The sequence below is a fragment of the Ceratotherium simum genome, chromosome 14 (genome assembly GCF_057802395.1).
Source record: "Ceratotherium simum simum isolate JZ-2026a chromosome 14, ASM5780239v1, whole genome shotgun sequence".
Classification (NCBI taxonomy): Eukaryota; Metazoa; Chordata; class Mammalia; order Perissodactyla; family Rhinocerotidae; genus Ceratotherium; species Ceratotherium simum.
The window spans coordinates 23,081,984-23,100,202 of NC_141913.1; the positions used below are offsets into that span (position 1 = coordinate 23,081,984).

The 18,219-nt window shown below is 38.7% G+C and overlaps 1 protein-coding gene across 3 annotated transcripts in view; it reads right to left on the reverse strand.

The window, feature by feature from the left end:
• Positions 1-18,219, reverse strand: part of GAREM1 (GRB2 associated regulator of MAPK1 subtype 1) — a 192,400-nt gene that overhangs the window by 12,112 nt on the left and 162,069 nt on the right. For all 3 annotated transcript variants that reach the window (XM_087439113.1, XM_014781316.2, XM_004422430.3), the window contains one exon: positions 8,999-10,171. In XM_087439113.1, the coding sequence (XP_087295239.1) occupies positions 8,999-10,171 (1,173 nt within the window). The remainder of the gene's footprint in view (positions 1-8,998; positions 10,172-18,219) is intronic.

Below are 18,219 nucleotides of genomic sequence, written 5' to 3' on the forward strand. Positions count from 1 at the left end.
GAGACCTCAGATGAGAAACGAAGAAGGTTGAGCCTCTAAGGGATGGGCAGAAGAGGAGGCAAAGAAGGAGAGACACAAGTGGCAGCATCTTACCGCTCCCAGAGCAGAAGCATGTCCAAATGGTGTCAAAGAAGCCAAGGGTGGGGAGGATGGCAGGAGAACGACAGTGTAAAGATGGAAGGACGTCAGGAAGTCAGGAAAGGTCTGGAAGATATGTGATAGTTAGCAGATCACTGGGGATCTTAGCAAACGAAGCTTGAGTCAAGCGAGGGGAGCAGAAGCCAGATTCTAGTGAATCAAAGCAAGAACAGGAGATGAGGGGGGAGTTGTAGAGGGCAGATCACTCTTCTCAAGAATACTGGTTGGAAAGGAAGAGGGAGGCAGTTATTAGAAAGGGATACTAGGATGAAGGAAGCATGGCATTTTTTCCTCTAAGTTTGAAAGAAACTTGAAAAATGTGCTTAGGTATATCCACGCACGATGTAACCTGGAGGGTGAGTGCACCCTGACTCCTGGGAGCTGTGCTCTCCTTTCATTTAAGAAGATGGAAAGGAGGACACACATTTTTCCATCGCTCTCTGCCTTCACCATCACTGGCCATGTGAAGCTAGAAAAGTAATCAATGGTAGCTTATAATCTAACAGCTAAAGCAAAGAAGGAACACACCCAATAGGATTAATGACTTTGGGAAGCTTCATGTTTCTAAGTGAAGGTGGTCAACAAAGTGAAAACCCAACTCCAATCTGTGGTCAAAATCATAGAATGGGGTTATTTTCTTTATTTTCAGAATACTGTCCAGAAAGTTGAACTTGATTTCCTGACTCCCACAATAGGCACTTAAACGTCCTTTCCCTTCTCCACTCCCCACAGCTCTAACTCTGCTTAGCTAGGAGGGAACTGAGCACAGGATAAAGGACCAATAATCTGTGATAGATGGAAAACAAGGTCTTCTCCCTAAATAGCCACATGTTAAAAACAATGCATGAGAATCTGTTAAAAATATAAAGCTCTTCATTGCATGCTTAGAAAACAAAGTTACACGTAGATGTTTGGAGGACAAAAATTCAAACATTACATACAATTGGAGTATTTTATACACATTACACATGAACTACTTTCTTTCTCCTGTGACATTATCTTTCTCTGACACTTCCTAGGGATTAAAAGAATACAAGAAACAAAAGACACACTCAGTGTTTATGAAATAGCATAGTGTGGGAATAGGGGCTTTTTGGCATGATAATGTTTCTTGGAAAGTCTTTGTTTCTTGGAATTCCCTATGAGTCTTCTATGAAAGAAATGACACCTTCACACCCCTTCACTAACTGGACCAAAGAGACGGCTTAAGAAAAGTAAATGGAACATTTACTATGACATGTTCTTTGCTTAACTGTCTTTTTTGGGGGGAAAAAGAAATCAATTTCATAGCAGTGGTTACTCAGCTTTTGAATACAAGGCAGTAGGTCTGGAGACACCTCCTCAAGGCCACATGCTTCCTTGTCTACAGTCTAAAATCTATCATCACATGACTGTGGGTGAAAATCTCCTGTCTCAAAGATCATGCTGCTTGGAATTGTGGGCCGTCATTAAAGAGATTTTGGCACACTTAGGTGGGTTAAGGATTACTTGGTCAGTATGTTGACAATGATTCAGAAAATATATATGCTATAGGTGAGCTTGATCCAAAATTGGACTCACCTTTACTACGAGTTTTCTTCTCTAAAAAGCCGGCTTCAGGATAATGTGAGCAATCCAAAGAAAGGAGTTTTGTAACCATGCTTCCTTGAACTTTGTAACTTTGCCTTCACCACATGCCCTCTGCTCTGTATTTTACATTTCTTCCCACACTCCCTCTCCCAGATAACAAAATCATTACAGCCTTAAGAAATCTTATTTATAAAGAGGCTTTTATACAAAGAGTTCACAACCCTGTCACATACTCATCAGGGATATTTTCAGCCAAACAGAAATTAAAGTTTTATAATGACAAAATGGCAACAAATGAAACTCTATTTGATTAATTACGCAAGGGCAGATGTGATTACAGTCAAAATGCTGATTCTCAGATGCATACGTTTCTTTTTCCAGTTTTACACACTGAGACAAGGACCTAAGACAGACCTGGGTCTGAAATGGCCTCCATCTCCAAGCCTTGGGCGAGGGAGGCAAGGAGGAGGGTGCAGGAGGCCGCTCACTGGGAGACAAGAAGGGCAAGTGGTTCTGAAAAGAATACTTGTTTAAATTCTAGGGTGCTTCCATGGACTCAGAAGAAAGAATACGCCATTGGGGCAGAGAATAAAGACCTTTTCTGAGCAAGGAGTATAATACATGATAGATATATTTAAATAGTATATAACATTCCTCTTAACGTGGTTTTGTGCAAATGGTACCTAAGAGTGCAGATCTGAAACAAAATCTATCCAGCAGATTATAATTTCTTTATTTCATCATTCTAATCATTAAGACTTTCAAGGGACACAGGAGAAAAAAGTTTCCTGGCCCAGAAGATTTCATTTAAGAATAACCTACATGAAATTGAAGGTGATTAGTTTCAAAATTACCAAAACGCAATAGTAATAATTTAGTCCTTATTTCAATTAACAAATAGGAATGTAGGTATGGCTTACTTACAGAGTAGTCCTCAAAAGTTGAAATTAAAATTAATTAAATGTCAAATGCCTTAGGAGGCCTCATTAATTAGTGGAATCCTGAGTGAATCTTTCTGTAATTATTTTGAAAAGTAAATAATCACTTGCAGATTAATGTTTTTAGTACCTCAACTTGAATATTAACACATCAGGTTTATTTAAGAAAGTCTGTCCTTTAATGCCTTTTCTAATATTAACATTTGATAGAAGGAAAAAGCCCAAAGATAAAATAAGATAAAAATTCAGAGTAGAATCAATTTTCATAGCTGTTCCTCTCAGCTTATATATGAACATATTTTTATAGCTTTTTCCTTAACTTTGGTAGTCCCATGAGGCCCCTTAGGGTGGACACAACCAGGGTTGTGACATCTGGTGGCACTATGACCACGCCTGAGGAATGGAATCAAACAAGGCAACCTCTTAGCTTTAAATTTCTATGTAGGGTTGCCTGGGAATTTCAGCTTCTTGACATGTGTTTGCAGCCTTAGAGCCACATGCAGCTTTTTCACAGGCATTATAGTTCTTCAAAACCCCCAATTCCCCCCTTAAAGGATTATATGTTATTGGGATCCACAGGACGCCGAGCATTTCTGTAGCTTTTTTTTGTGGTTTATGATGATTACAAATTTGGCTCCACAGCTGGGTAACTATAACATAACACCTAGCTTATCAAGTAGACATTTTCCAAGTCAGATGAAAAGAATGTTTTGTTATTTTTAAACCCAATTAGGTTTTTCTAATATCTTAGAGACCTAGCAAAATGAAACTATCACACACTCTTTTGGAATGTGGAGACAACTGGCTCCTGCCTGGGTGCCAGGGCTCTCTGCTGGCCTGGCTGTGGAGGTAGATGCGCCATCCCCACCAGCCTCCATGACTCTTTGGAGAAGTCTATACCCTAGTTAAGGAAGGATGGAGGAAAAAAACCTCCCCAAAAATTCACTTTCTATCTGACCCTAACTTGAATCCTTCCATCCCATATTCAGTTACTGCTACTATTTATTGAATGCTTACTATGTACCAGGGAAAAGTGCCAAGTGCTCTGTACAACACAATAACGCGATGAAGAAGTTGTTATTATCTCCACAGGAACTGACTCTGGGAGGTTAAATATTTTGCCCACGGTACAAAGCTACTAAGCAGTAGAGTGAGGATTCAAACTTATGTGTGGCTCTTGGACGTGATAATACGTGCCTCTAATTATTTATCACTCAGTGTGGTAGATCACTTCTCTCCCTGCTTCCAGTTAAATTCCACCGAGAGGGGAAATGAAGACTCCCAGGATGTTTCAGATTTTCTTCCCTCTTCTCATCAGTTGTTCAGCCTGTCTAAGGCAGATTCAGACACTCCAATGCACTTCTATAGAGCTCGGTTAGTTTTTTCAAGCACCTATGGACTAGGTCCAGTCAATCTGGCATTAAACTCACGCTTTTGTGATGAGAAAACAGCTATTTTGAGTTGCTGCTTAGCCATTTTACAGTACGACAACACTACTGGACATTTCGATAAGGACCTGAACTTACGATTCCTGCACAAGCCCTTGCTTTGCTTTTTCTGGGGCATCCTTTTGCTCAGAGGTGAGCCCAGGAAAAGTTAGTGACATTGGCCCCAACCATCTGATAAGTAATAGATTCTTGCTACCCTGCTCTCTCTCTCTCTCTCTCACTTATGACCTGCGACAGAGGACGGCCCTTCTCCCGGCTCACTGCATGCCCCCCACCCCATTTCTGGGATCTGTAAGTAACAAATCTTGTGACTTTACTTTCATGGTGTGAGTGTATTGAAACTGCACCTTCAATGAAAACGACCCAGGGGTTTTCACTTCCCCAAAGTAGGAGCTCAGATGCTGAGGGAGCTACCTGCCAACCCCACATGGGTGGCTTGTGCCTCCTCATTCACCAGGTCATAATCTGCATATTCTTAATTTAATACACTAGCTACAGGTCCACAACACACCTTTAAGTCTTATTTTTCTCAAATACCAACAACATGGTGTGCTCTTTTACAGGAATTTTATTTACAATGACTTTCAGTCTTATAATAATGAATATATTCTACCCATCCATCTTAGAACTCAATCCCTACAGCCTGTTTCTCACAGGCTGTGGGCCTCCCTGTCTATCACAAAGGTTAACACATTCTTCATCAATGTTGCAGTAAAACTTGGTTTAAACCAGTGGTTCACAACCTAGAGCTTCTTTTATGATTTTCCCTTCATGAATCTCAATTGTTGTAATGTTAACAACTAACCAAGAGTGAATACACTTTTTTCTGTTACTAAAGAAGATGGAGGATATTAACCCCTGGATCCTGCGGTCCCCAAGTTGGATACTGCTGCATACATGGTTTTAGAAGAGTTGTGATCCTGTAGTTTTGATAGCGATTTGTAATTCACTGCACAGACCAGAGCAGTCTGGGAGTCAAACATCTTATTTATAGAATTTCATGCAATATAAAGTCTTCCCATCATTGCTCTCCAAAATGGCATCCTCTAAAGAGGAAAAAAAAATAAAAGACAGCTCTTGAAGACTGTCACTTGTAGAGTGTATCTGAGTAAATATTTTAGACATAGCAGGCAATACCCAGAAAATTAAAATAATGGATAGAGGCCCACAATGTTATGAAATAAGAGGACATGTTTAGAATAAACGTATGAACCAACAAAGATAATCCACTTAAAGAGAGACTGTCAAGTCATTCTGATTTGAGGGCACTTTGCGCAGTTTTAAAAAGTGAAAATGTCACCATTCAGTGAGCTAGGCACGCATGCTCCCTCAGCTTGAGCCCACGTGCAACAATTCTAAGGGATACAAGTAGGCGCATCCTTCAACACCTGGAACCAGGAACTGTTTATTTTTCCCTGGGACATTCCCATTAGGAAAGGAATAGCCTCTTATACTTGGGAGACATAAGTGGTTGGTTTTGTGTAAAAAAAAAAACTGTATTAAACAATTTTTACAAAGATATATAAGGACTAGAACATAATTCTAAATAGCCTCATCAAGTACAAAATACATTAACAAGGCTAAACCGATTATTCCTCCACTGAGGATTTTCTGTTTGGCCCCACAACCTAGTTTTGCCCCTTAGCATATGGATAGGAAAGTGCTGACAAACATAACTCAGATGACATCAGAACCGCGGCACAACGCAGGAAACACAGTCGGTATCAGCGTTGAAGGGGAAAGATTTATTCTCGCTTTTCCAGAAAGAAACAAAGACCATCAAAATTTGCTGGAGAGGGAGCACAACTATGTGTTACAACTTAGGACACTGAATCAGGAAGTCAAGAATAGAAGAACTAGAAGAAAATGAACAGGCCGACATAGCAATGGAGCCACTATACTCTAGATCTTAATGGGACTGGGTCATGGACTGTGGCAAAATAGAGTTCATTCGCCAATTACCAACTTTGTCTCCCTTACCATGCAAGACACGCTTTCTTTGACTCTGTTCCATTGCTCCAGCTCCTTTCATTCCCAAAGACCTTGTGGGAGCTGTCACCTTCTCAGATAAAGTTTCACTTGACAGTGGCCTCACTTGAAAGCTTATGGCCATCTTTAATTATCGGGTGGGACAGTTGTTAGCTATACGGCTTATCTCTCTCCCAGGACTTACTCTACTGTAACTATCCAAAAAAAGTTTATTTAATTCTGTGGGAGCACTTGAATTTATGCCCCATTAAAGTTCCCTTTTGAAAATTACAAGCTGAAGCCACATCTAACAATTATGACGTCCTCTGGATCCCACGCACATCCTAAAAATGGAAAATTCATTTCATGGTTACAGAACCAATAAAAAATATGACCTTATTCAAAATGCCTAATTTTTTCCGTTTTTTAGGTAAAATAAGTGATTTCAGGTGTTTATAAAAAAAATCATTATGATTACAGCATTCTATAAATGTTGGACATGCTATGAAAAGATTCTCTTATGTCATAAGAAATTACAGCTTAGACTGGAGGCCAAAATCTTTTCTTCTCCTATGCGATTTGCTTTTACTTTCAAATTTAACTCTAGCATTTTTCTTCTAGTACTCAGGTCAAGATAAGGCTTCTTAGTATTTACGTTCTTACTCATCTTTCATTAGCCACGGAAAAAACAAGCAGCGCTCATTTCCCACCTCTAGACTTGGTTTTGTAAATGACTCTGGGTGTGACCATGTCGGATGAGTCAATCAGTCAGCCAACAAACGTGAGTCGCCACTAGGTTGCCAGGTAGGATCAAAGTTCTATAGGAAAAGTTCATGTGGTCACATTCCTGTTGAAGATCAGGGCTTCCACCTTTAAGTAATATCAAATACACAGCTGAATTGAGACATCCCTAAAATTGCCTAGAGGACTTGCCAGGAGGAGTGTCATCTTACTTTTTACCTCGTTTTTGGGGAACACCCTCCGACATGAATAAAAGGACCAGGGACTCTGACTCCACCAAGACTTCCCTCAAATATTCCAAGACCCTAACTGGGTACAGGGATTTCTGGGCATGTGCTTTAAGGTCCCTGGAAGATCCTGTAAGGAGCAGGGCAAAGGCCAGACCTGCAGTTTCTGGGGAGTTCTTATGTCCTGGAACAAACAGCCAGAGGTGGGTCCTCTCTTGGGAAAGCTTTGCAGCAACAAGGGCTCTGCACGGACAGCTAAGCATGATGCCTGGCACAAAGTGCTGCCCGACGTTCAGGGCTGTCCACGACCTGGCTCCAGCCTTTCAGCCACCACTGCCCTTCATATACCCTATTCAACCCTATTCCACTGGCCCAACAAAACTTCTTCTTTCTCCTCACCCATCCCAGCTTCCACACCTTTGCTCACGCTATTTTGTCTGGAATGCCCTTCTTTCTCATCTCTCGGCTCTTCCAATTCCTATATATTCTCTCAGCTCATTAAAACTGTCATAACCTCCATGAAGGCTTCTCTCATTTATCATCCAACTAGAAGTTTCTTTCTCCTTTGAATTCCCACAAACATTATCTATGTATCTCTCTCGTCTATTGCTTATCACATTTTAACTTGTATGATAGTCATCTCTTTCATCTGTTACCTTCCCTATAAAACTGAAAGGTACTAGAGCCCAGAGTCCAGGTCTTATAGATGGTCATATTTCTAGCATCTCATCCAGTAATTCCATGGTTTTAATACTGGGTTCTGCACAGCCCGAGGGTTCCAGAGAGGCATCCTGAGACCACCCAGTGCGGGCAGAGAGGGGACAAGGGCACATAGAGACCCCCCTCCCTCCAATCTGTGCTTTAGTCTGATGGGTTTTGATTTCAATTCTTCTATTTATTGTGATTCATGTAAGTTTTTTTTTTTTTTAAGGATTCTGCTAGAGATGAAAAAAAGAAAATAGATATTGCTGCAATAGATATTGTCAAATAAATGAACAGAATTACACTCAAGGCCTCTAATGCTTTCTCCTCTCAGATATAATGAAATCCAATGGTCAAAAATGAGTAGCAAATGTTCAGAGTGCCTGTCAATCAAAGAACACGGTCAAAACAGAGGGCCCTTCCTCCTGTCCTGTATTCACCTTTTTGCATTAAAATTTGACAGAAGCCCTCTAAAGCTCTGAATGAGTTATGTCTAAGGTGCTAAATAAAACCACCCTGGCACCTGGTTCTGCTCTGAGGGGGGGGGGGGGGGTGTGCGTGTGGGTGTGTGTGTGTGGGTGTGTGCGTGCATGTGTACCCAAGCACATCCACTATTCTTTGATCTCAATGTAACTTCAGGGATATAGGAAAGAGTTACAAAGGACGCTGAGGACTCTCAACCGCCCACTCCCCCCAAATAAATCTACTCCCTCTTTTGTCTTCCCCATCACTGTAAATGGCATTAATATCCACTCTGTTGCTCAGGCTAAAAACCCGGGAGTTTTCCTTGATTTCTCTCTTTCCTTCACTACCCACATCCAATTTATCAGTAAATACTGTTGGGTCTACTTCTAAAACATGTTCCAAAGCAGATCATTTCTCCCTACCATCCACCGCTACCAACTGCTGTGGTTCAGGGCATCATCATTTCATACCTCTGTTACTGAAATCACCTCTTCTCTGGTCTCCTGGCTTCTGCTCTCTCCTCCCTATTATCCGTTCTCTAGGCGGCAGTGAAAGTCATGCTTAAACTTTTCCTATTAAAAACTCTCAAAGAGTTTCTCATCAAACATAGAGTAAAACTATACTTCCTAACTGGCAATAATCTAGCAACCATTTATATTTCACTCCAAATTAAGCAAATTTGCTTATTCTGATAATCTTCCACTGGGGAGTTTTCCTTGCTTTGGAAAGAAAATAAATTAGTGGATGACTGAGCAGAGAGACAGAACGACTGGCACATCACTCAAAAATAGAAATGACTTACGGCTTCAGATTTGGGAGGCACTGGAGGTGGAGGTAGGGCAATTTCTGAAGACTTCATTGCTGCTCCCAGAGTTCCGGGGACAGGAAGAGGAGAAGTTGCACATTTGGACCGGACAGAACCTCTAAACTGATCACACCTGCTCTTCTCGCTCAGGGAACGAGTGAGAGGCTGATGGCTAGGCTTGCCTTCCTCCAGCCACAGCTCTTCATAAGGAAGTTCTGACTTCCCTGGGATGCCCGCTAATTCTTCATTAGCTTCTGGGAAAAGGTAGTCGCTCCCACTATCACCCGAGTCCTGATAGGGCAGGATGTCATGAGGAAAGGGAGCCCACTCTCCTCCCAGGTCCCTGCAGCCGTGGAGGTTCACCTCGCTGTTGCCATGGAGATTGTTGCCATACACACAGACCGAGAGCCGGTGGAAGGACTGGGTGAGCTCATCACGAGCATAGCTAAGGGAATTGGGCACATGGTTGTGGCCAGAGCATCGGCCCTTCTTGGGGCTCTTGCAGTCCTCATTCCAGTCAGTTTTCACATCGCGGACAGCCCGTGAATACTCATCAATGTCGAACTGTTCTTGGCAGATACCCAGCCAGTGATGGACCAGGGTTTCGGGCCATACTTCCCCCTTCACCAGGTGTTCTGGGAGGCTAAACTTGGGGACAGTCAAGTGCAAAGGGAAGTGCATGGGGAGGATCTTGTTGTTCCGCAGCACACAGCAAACCACCACTGTCTTGGTCTGGATGTTCACAAACTTGTAGCGGTGACCCTCGCGGATGAAGTGGAGGTCGTATGGGTTCCTTGGTGGAGGGCTGGGCACAGTCACATTCACAGGAAGCCTGGTTTTCTCCACAATGTTGCGGATGGTGTGTTCACCCTCCTGCATCTGAAGTTCCAGGGGACTTCGGGTGCTAAATCGGCCCTTGCACTGGAATGGAAGGCTAATGCTTTCATTGGTCCGGTGATTCATGCAAATGAGACACGGCATTTTGCCTTTTCCCAGCTTGCTGATGGAATTGAGTTTCCCAATCTTCTTGAAGATTGTGTTGAGTCGTGACTTTTCCTTGAAAGTCTTTGCGTAAAGGATTTCTGCCTGTCCCATTAGAGTGAGTTCATCCCCAGTACACAGGGTGATGTTGTAAACTTCCGTGTCTTCATTGCATTCACCTGAAGCAACCTACAACAGAATAAATCAAATTTTAGGTTAGTTTCCTTTAGTCTATTCACACAAATAAGTAGAGAACTTGCTATCACGACATGTATGTGCACACACAAAAGAAAACGCTGTGTTTTTGTTTTTTTTTTGTGAGGAAGATCAGCCCTGTGCTAACATCTGCCAATCCACCTCTTTTTTTGCTGAGGAAGACTGGCCCTGGGCTAACATTCATGCCCATCTTCCTCCACTTTATATGGGACGCTGCCACAGCATGGCTTGACAAGTGGTGCCTCCGTGCGCAACCAAGATCCAAACCAGGGAACCCCGGACCGCCGTGGCAGTTAACCGCATGCGCCACCAGGCCAGCCCCTGTGTTTTGCTTTAATACTAAATTTAGCCACTCCATTTCTTTTATAGTATTTATGTGGCTAAAAATAACAAGATGATATTGGTTTAGATTTTTAAAAACCTGTTTTTTCCTGAAGAAAAAAGTAACCTGTTCATTAGTAAAAATTTGGGAAATACAGAGGGAAAATACACATGAAAAATAACACTCGGGAGCCTGATTCAGAGATAGCCATGGTTAATGGTTTGATAAATATCCTTCTGGTTTCTTTTCCTCTGTAGAGCAGCCTATCAAATGGATAATTATTTTGGGACATCAGTATTATTATATCTTTTTCAGTTATTAAAAAAATGCTTTTATGAATACCACTATAGAAAATTCCTTACTTTTTTAACTAATAAAATTTTACTAAATTTTCTAAAATTGGAATTGAGATAAAGGATTTAGAAATGTTTTATTTCTCCCTATTCTTTTATTTTATTATACACACTATTCATGTTCATTGGAAAAAAATTAGAAAATACAGATATGAAAATGAATAAATTCTACATAATCTTACCACTAAAGCTAATCTATGTTAACAATTTTATATATAAAGAAAAAAATGAAATGTATCAGTCTCAGAAATATATAAATACACACACAATTTTGTTGCTGAGTTTCTCACTATAAGGTATCCATTTTCCCATGTATGTGCTCCATCAGTTGTAACACTGACCTAATGTATTTCATTATATATGCATAAGCCTTAATTTATTTGACCAGTTTCTTACTGTTAGACGATAGGTTTTCCTAACGTTTAACAAATATAAATAGTACTGCAACGAACTTTTTTACAGTTCAATTATTTCCTTAGGATAAAGGCCCAGAAGTAGAATTGCACGGATAAAGCTACGTATATGTTTGAAAGATCTAACATGTACTGCCCACTGTGCTTCATCAGTATTATCCTTATTTATACTTCTTCCACTTTATGAAACTGTCTCCCCATACTCATGAAGAACTTTAATGTCTACCAATATTAAAGGCAAAGTATGCATCCTGCATTTATTTATTCATGTTTTATTTTGAATATTTTTGACTATTAGTTATAGTGAATATTTTTTGGTATTTATATATCTGTATATTTAGATATTTTCCTTTGTGAATCATCTGTGTCCTTCATCCATTTTTCTCTTGGGATGGTCATCTTACTGATTACTTTTTATGTAATGTTAATGTCATTAATGCTATACATTTTTGACTTTGCGGCTTGAATCTCAATTTTATAGCTTCTTTAAGTACTAAAGATTGTTTTTTCTATGTAGTACACATTTTCAAAATTTTCCTCTGTGATTTTAGTCTTGGGTGTTATGCTACTACTAGTTGAGACGATGTAGATCAGGGATTCTGAACTAGGGGTGACTTTGTCCCCACCCCTCAACCCCTGGGGATATTTGACAATGTCTGGAGACATTTTTGATTGCCACAACCAGAAAGGAGCTACTTATATCTAGTAGGTAGAGGCCAGGGATGCTGCTAAACATGCTACAATGCACAGGACAGCCCCCACAGCAAAGAACTATTCAGTCCAAATTTCAGTAGTGCTGAGGTTGAGAAATGCTGATATAATTAACTAATATTTTCTTCTAGTCTTTTTTTTTTTTTTGGTGAGGAAGACCAGCCCTGAGCTAACATCCAATGCCAATCCTCCTCTTTTTTGCTGAGGAAGACTGGCCCTGGGCTAATATCCATGCCCATCTTCCTTTACTTTATATGGGACGCCACCACAGCATGGCTTAACAAGCGGTGCGTTGGTGCGCGCCTGGGATCTGAACTGGCGAACCCTGGGCCGCTGCAGCGGAGCGTGCGCACTTAACCTCTTGCGCCACTGGGCCGGCCCCTCTTCTAGTCTTCTGATAGTTTCATTTATTAACTACTTAACTTATTTAAAAATTTTTGGGTGGATTATTTAAGGTAGGGATCTAACTTTAGTTTTTAAACAGTTAAGGAATTGCCCAGTACACTTCCTAAATAACAATCCCTTTCATCAGTGATTTGAAGGGTCACTTTTATCATATATTAAATTTATAAAACATATACACTCACATGTATACATATATTTGTATCTAAAAAGGCCATTTTATCCTAATGACCTTTCCGCCTATCTTACCATCATAACTATACTGTTTTAATTTCTGTATCTTTGTCTTACATTTTCAGATCTGGTAGCAACAGCCTTCACTTGTAGTTATTCTGACTCAAAAACTTTTCAGATGGCAAGAAACAAAAGGAGCAAAGTCAAAAGTCAAGTAACAGACTGAGCAAATACTCCTAATAAAGAAGCAGCATTTAAAAAATGACCAAAAATCCTCCAGAAAAAGGGGCAAAAGTCATAAAAAAAAATTCACTAAAAAGATGCACAAAGGCCTTCAAATCTATGGAAAGATGTTCACCTTCTCTTATAATAAGAGAAATGTAAATTAAAATATACTGGGATACCATTTCTTACCTAGAACACACTGACAAAAATTCAAAAGCCTGACTTCGCACTCAATTGGTGAGGCTATCGGGAAACAGGACTTCTTGTTCATAGCTGGTGAAAATGCAAAATGATACAAGCCCCGTGGCGGGAAATTTGGCAATATCTAATCAAACTACATGTGCATTTATCCCTCCACCTAGCAATTCTACTTCTAAGAATTTACCTTGAAGACTATCCTCCAACACTATGAAAATACACATGTACAAGGTTATTCATCATAGCATTATTTGTATTTGCAAAATACTGGAACCAATTTAATAAATGCCCAAACATAGGAGACTGATTGACTAAATTATGGTACACACAAGAAATGGTATTATGCAAAAAAGAATCAGGATGATTGACTTCAATGAATTGATAAGAAATGACTTCCAGGATATATTGTTAAGTAAAAAAAAAGTGCATAAAATTTTATACAGTATACTAACTCTTTGTTAAGAAAGAAGGAAAAATTAGTATATATGTTTTCTGCTTATTTTTATTAAAAAAGAACACAAGAAAAATAAAACAGAAAACAATGAGATTGTTTACTTACAGGAGGTAGGGGAGGAAGGAATCTGGTGTTAGGGACATAGGAGGGAGTGATGCCTCTGTGAGCATACCTTGCTATAGTTTTGACTTTTAGGAAGTATGCTAATGTTCCACATATTCAAAAAATGAAATTAAGTCAACAAGAATTTAAAAAAAACCTTAAAGCTGAATGCAAGTGGAAACAGATGAATCCAACCATATTTCAAATGAATAAACTAATCACACAGGGGACAGAGACAGAGAAATAATCCAAGTAACTTTGGAATGCTGTTATATATATATATATATATGCTGAAGATCTTATATTATTCTTACAATAATTCTTTAAGACTGAAATTATTTCAAAATAAAAAGTTTAAAAAAACATGACATTAGGAAAATTTTAGATATTTTTGCCTACCTATTTTCTAGATGAACTTTAGAATCATTTTGTCCATGGTTTGTATCAGTAATTTTACTGGAAGTGCATCTACATGGCATTTTGGCAAGAAATGACATCATTATAATGGTATTTCCAAATAGGCACATGATAATTCTCATCATTTATTCAGATCTTTTATTTCCCTTCTTAGCATTTAAGTTTGCCTTCGTTATCAATCCCTGAACACTGCTGTTCATTTGTAGTTGAGTATGGTTTGTTGCTATTCTGGGTGTCTCGTAATCTTACCGTAATAGTTTTTTTCCCAGTTGATTCTCTTGGGATTCCTAGGTAATGATATCTTAAGCAACTGATGAAAATTTTATCTCCATCTTTTTAGTTTTCATCCCTTCTCTCCTCAACAGAGGGATGATGATGAGTGTTGTTCCAGATTTTAATGTGAATATCATCTGTTTTAATATCAACTATGAGAAATTTGTTGGTTTGAGATGGATTTTTTTTATCATATTAGTAATGTGTCTTTCCAATTCTAGTTTTCTAAAAGTTTCTAAAAAGAAATTTAAAAAATTTTTATTAAATGCTGTTTCTGTGTCCAATAAGATAGTCATATGTTTACTTTTAATTTTGATGTATTAATTTTATATGATAAAACAGTAGATTCTCAAATATTAAAACAACGCTATATGCCTGAAATAATCTCTACAGGATCAGAGTGCACTTAAAACTATATTGCATGATTCTCTTTGACAGTATTTGATCGACGATTTATGTATCTCAGTCACAGGTGAGAATAGTTTTCAGTAATATTATGTCATCTTTATCAGGTTTTGTTATCGGGCTTACATTAAGCCTGAGATTGATTTTTTTCTTTTATGTTAATAAAAAGCATCTGAGTAAACTGACTGACAATGTTCATACCACTTACTAAGAGTAATCATCAGTACGTGTTTAGAAAACTAGGTAGTAACAATCTTTGTAAATAATTTCTTACCCACTATTCCGAGGCATCTCTATAATTTTACCCTTTGGAACAAGCAATATGTCAATCAACATTAACGCTGTAAAAAACAAGTGGCTCTGTTGTCTCTAAAGTGAAGTGAATTTCTCTGTACGAGGCATTATCAGTACATAAATGGCAGCACAAGATTGTTTTAAAGGCAGTTCAGGCTCCTAAGATGTAAAGTCCATTTTAGGTGGACTAATATAAGGTGGACTTTACATTTAGGTGGACTCAGATAAGAGTTATTATTATTTTTTTAACAAGATCTCAACTTAACTATGCTTACTTCCAGACTCAGTATTCACTTGGGCTTCTACATTGGAGTAAGTTTAGGAATTCAAATAAATAAATTAATAATAAATATATAAATAAATTTTAACTTTTTATTTGGAATAATTTCAGATTTGCAGAAAAGTTGCAACGGTGGTACAGAGAGTTCCTTTATCTCCTTCACTTAGCTTCTCCTGTTAACATTTTCCACAACCATGGCACATTACCAAAACTAAGACATTAACATTGATAGAATACAATTAACTAAATGATAAGCTTTGTTTGGATTTCACTAATTTTTTCCACTAATGTCCTTTTTCTGTTCCAGGATCAAACCAGGATACTATATTGCATCCAGTCCTATGATCTGCGAGTTTCTTGGTCTTTCCTCGTTTTTTATGATCTTGACAGTTTTGAAGAATATAGATTAGGGTTTTTTTTTTTTTTTAAAGCTCGTAAGTCATTTATAAATGACAGTATTTGGCACATATGAGGGCTGACTTTCTTTTTCTACAGGACCTATAGCTTCAAGGTTCCGGTTATTTTATTCTCTTGACTTTGGTCACCAAGAGTCCTTATAGAGATTCATTTGATATTAATTCTAACTTTTGGGTTATCCCTGTATATCAGAGGTCAGCAAACTATTGCCCACAGTCCGAATCTGGCCCACCACTTGACTTTGTAAATAAAGTTTTATTAGGACACTGCTGTGCTCATTCATTTATGCAGAGTCTCTGGCTGCTTTCACTCTACAATGGCAACGCTGAGTAGCTGCAACTGACTGTATGGTCTACAAACTCTAAAGTATTTACTCTGTCCCTTTATAGAAAAAGTTTGCTGACCCCTGGCATAAATGAATGAGAACAATGTCCTTTGGAAATTAATTGGTACAATACTATTAACTGAACTACAAGCTGAGCCTGAATCTTGCCTTTATTGTTAGATGACCTCACATGTAGTGCTTTACTTTTTTGAGCCTCAGTTTCCTGATCTATAAAATGGGAACACTACCATCTACTTTGCAGGCTAAATCAATGTATACAAACAACTTCACACAGTGCTTGGCATATGGTAGGCTCTCAGTAAATAGAGATCATCATTATTATTCCTTTTATTAACAATAAAAACATTTTAATTCTATTTATTTATTTATTTATTTATTTAGTGTGTGTGTGTGTGTGTGTGTGTGTGTGTGTGTGAGGAAGATCAGCCCTGAGCTAACATCCATGTCAATCCTCCCCTTTTTGCTGAAGAAGACTGGCCCTGAGCTAACATCTGTGCCCAGCCTCCTCCACTTTATATGGGATGCCGCCACAACATGGTCTGACAAGCAGTGTATCGGTGCACACCCAGGATCTGAACCTGGGCCGCCAACAGCGGAGTGCGCACACGTAACCGCTATGCCACGGGGCCGGCCCCCATTTTAATTCTTATAATTCTATTTCACATTGTCTTTCATATCTCTGTATTTACACAGTTCGTTTCTATTTCTATCCACTACTGTTCAAGCCCAAACCACTATTTCTAAGCATTATCCTTCCTTCTGTACTGAAGAATTGCTCAAGTTTTCATTGAATGTGTTATCCCAGAATAAAACTTAATGTCAGAATAGAGCCTGAAATATCAATACAGTTATATCCCAAAGGAAGTGAACATATTAAAATGATTCAAAATCTACCATTTTAGGATAGACTAGTCTCCAAAATGCTCAGCTGCATTGCTATACTTCCTTTTTACTGGAACTTTGTAAAAAACTTGGCAGTTCGTCCACTTGGATCAGGATGGAGACAGGGATGTTGAGAGAAAGAGTTCTCATGAGATTTGAGAAACACACACGTTCACTCATACAACAAACTATTTCCCGTTAACCTATAGGGAGCCAACAGTGCTTCTCAAATGTGAAGGAATAACAAAGCGTATGTTTCTTTCTAGCTCTTTAAATTGGTGTTTACTATATTTTTTTCCTAATTTACCTTTATAAACATACACGTTCCAGAATAAAGAAATATAGGTCTAGTGAGTACTGCATATCAAACAAAATGAAAGAGAATGTCTATGCAGCTTGCGAGACAAGAATCAGACAGCACACGTACAGATTAAACAGATCAGAATTATCCTTGCTAAATGTCACTCTCTGGGCACATTCAACAGTTTAGTCTACATTTTCACGTATGTGTTTACGTCTAAAAAAAGTTACTCCTACTCCCACACATAAAAATGCATAACATATGTGAGTACAATCTGTAATTACACGCTCCCAACTCTGATGTCATCATTAATGCTAGCAATTAGCTCGGCATCAATTATGAGACTAACGTATGGACCAATCTGTGGTCACTGTCAGGGAAAGATGAAGAATCTCATAAATAAATGCTCTTCCTTTGGCAGCTGAACCAAACAGTCTCCTCTGGTTTCTACAGATGTGATTTATTTGCATAATTTCTTTCCTTTTTTATTTTTTTAATAGCAAAAGAAACAATGCATTCTGTCTAAGTGCTTCGGTATGCGTGCCTGGTTAACATTTCCAGTTTCAATGTTTCCTGAGAGGAAGTAATTCAAAGTGTGTTATCTAAACAACTCTAATAGGTCTAATCCAGGAAACTATCAGGGTTTTATTGCTCATAATACCATTCAGAATTAATATCCCATGGTGAAGCAATATTTTAAAACACTGATGTAAAATTTTACACACACACATACTCGCTCTTTTTCTCTCTCTCTCTCTCACACACACACACACACACACACACTGATGGCTCTTGCAACAGGCAATCTGTTCTCTAAGAACAGTTGTTCTAAAGATCAAATATGTAACGTTAAGGTTAAAACATCAACTCTTGAAAAACAATCAGGATTGATCTGATTGATATATAAATAGACAATATTTGATTAATATTGGATCACTCCCCCCAAAACTTCAAATTTTATAACACTTTCCTTTGGGAAAGTGGCAGAAAATGAGAAAGAAAGGGCATGAAGAATTAAGATAAAGGTCAATCCTAAGGGTCCTTTTTTTAAA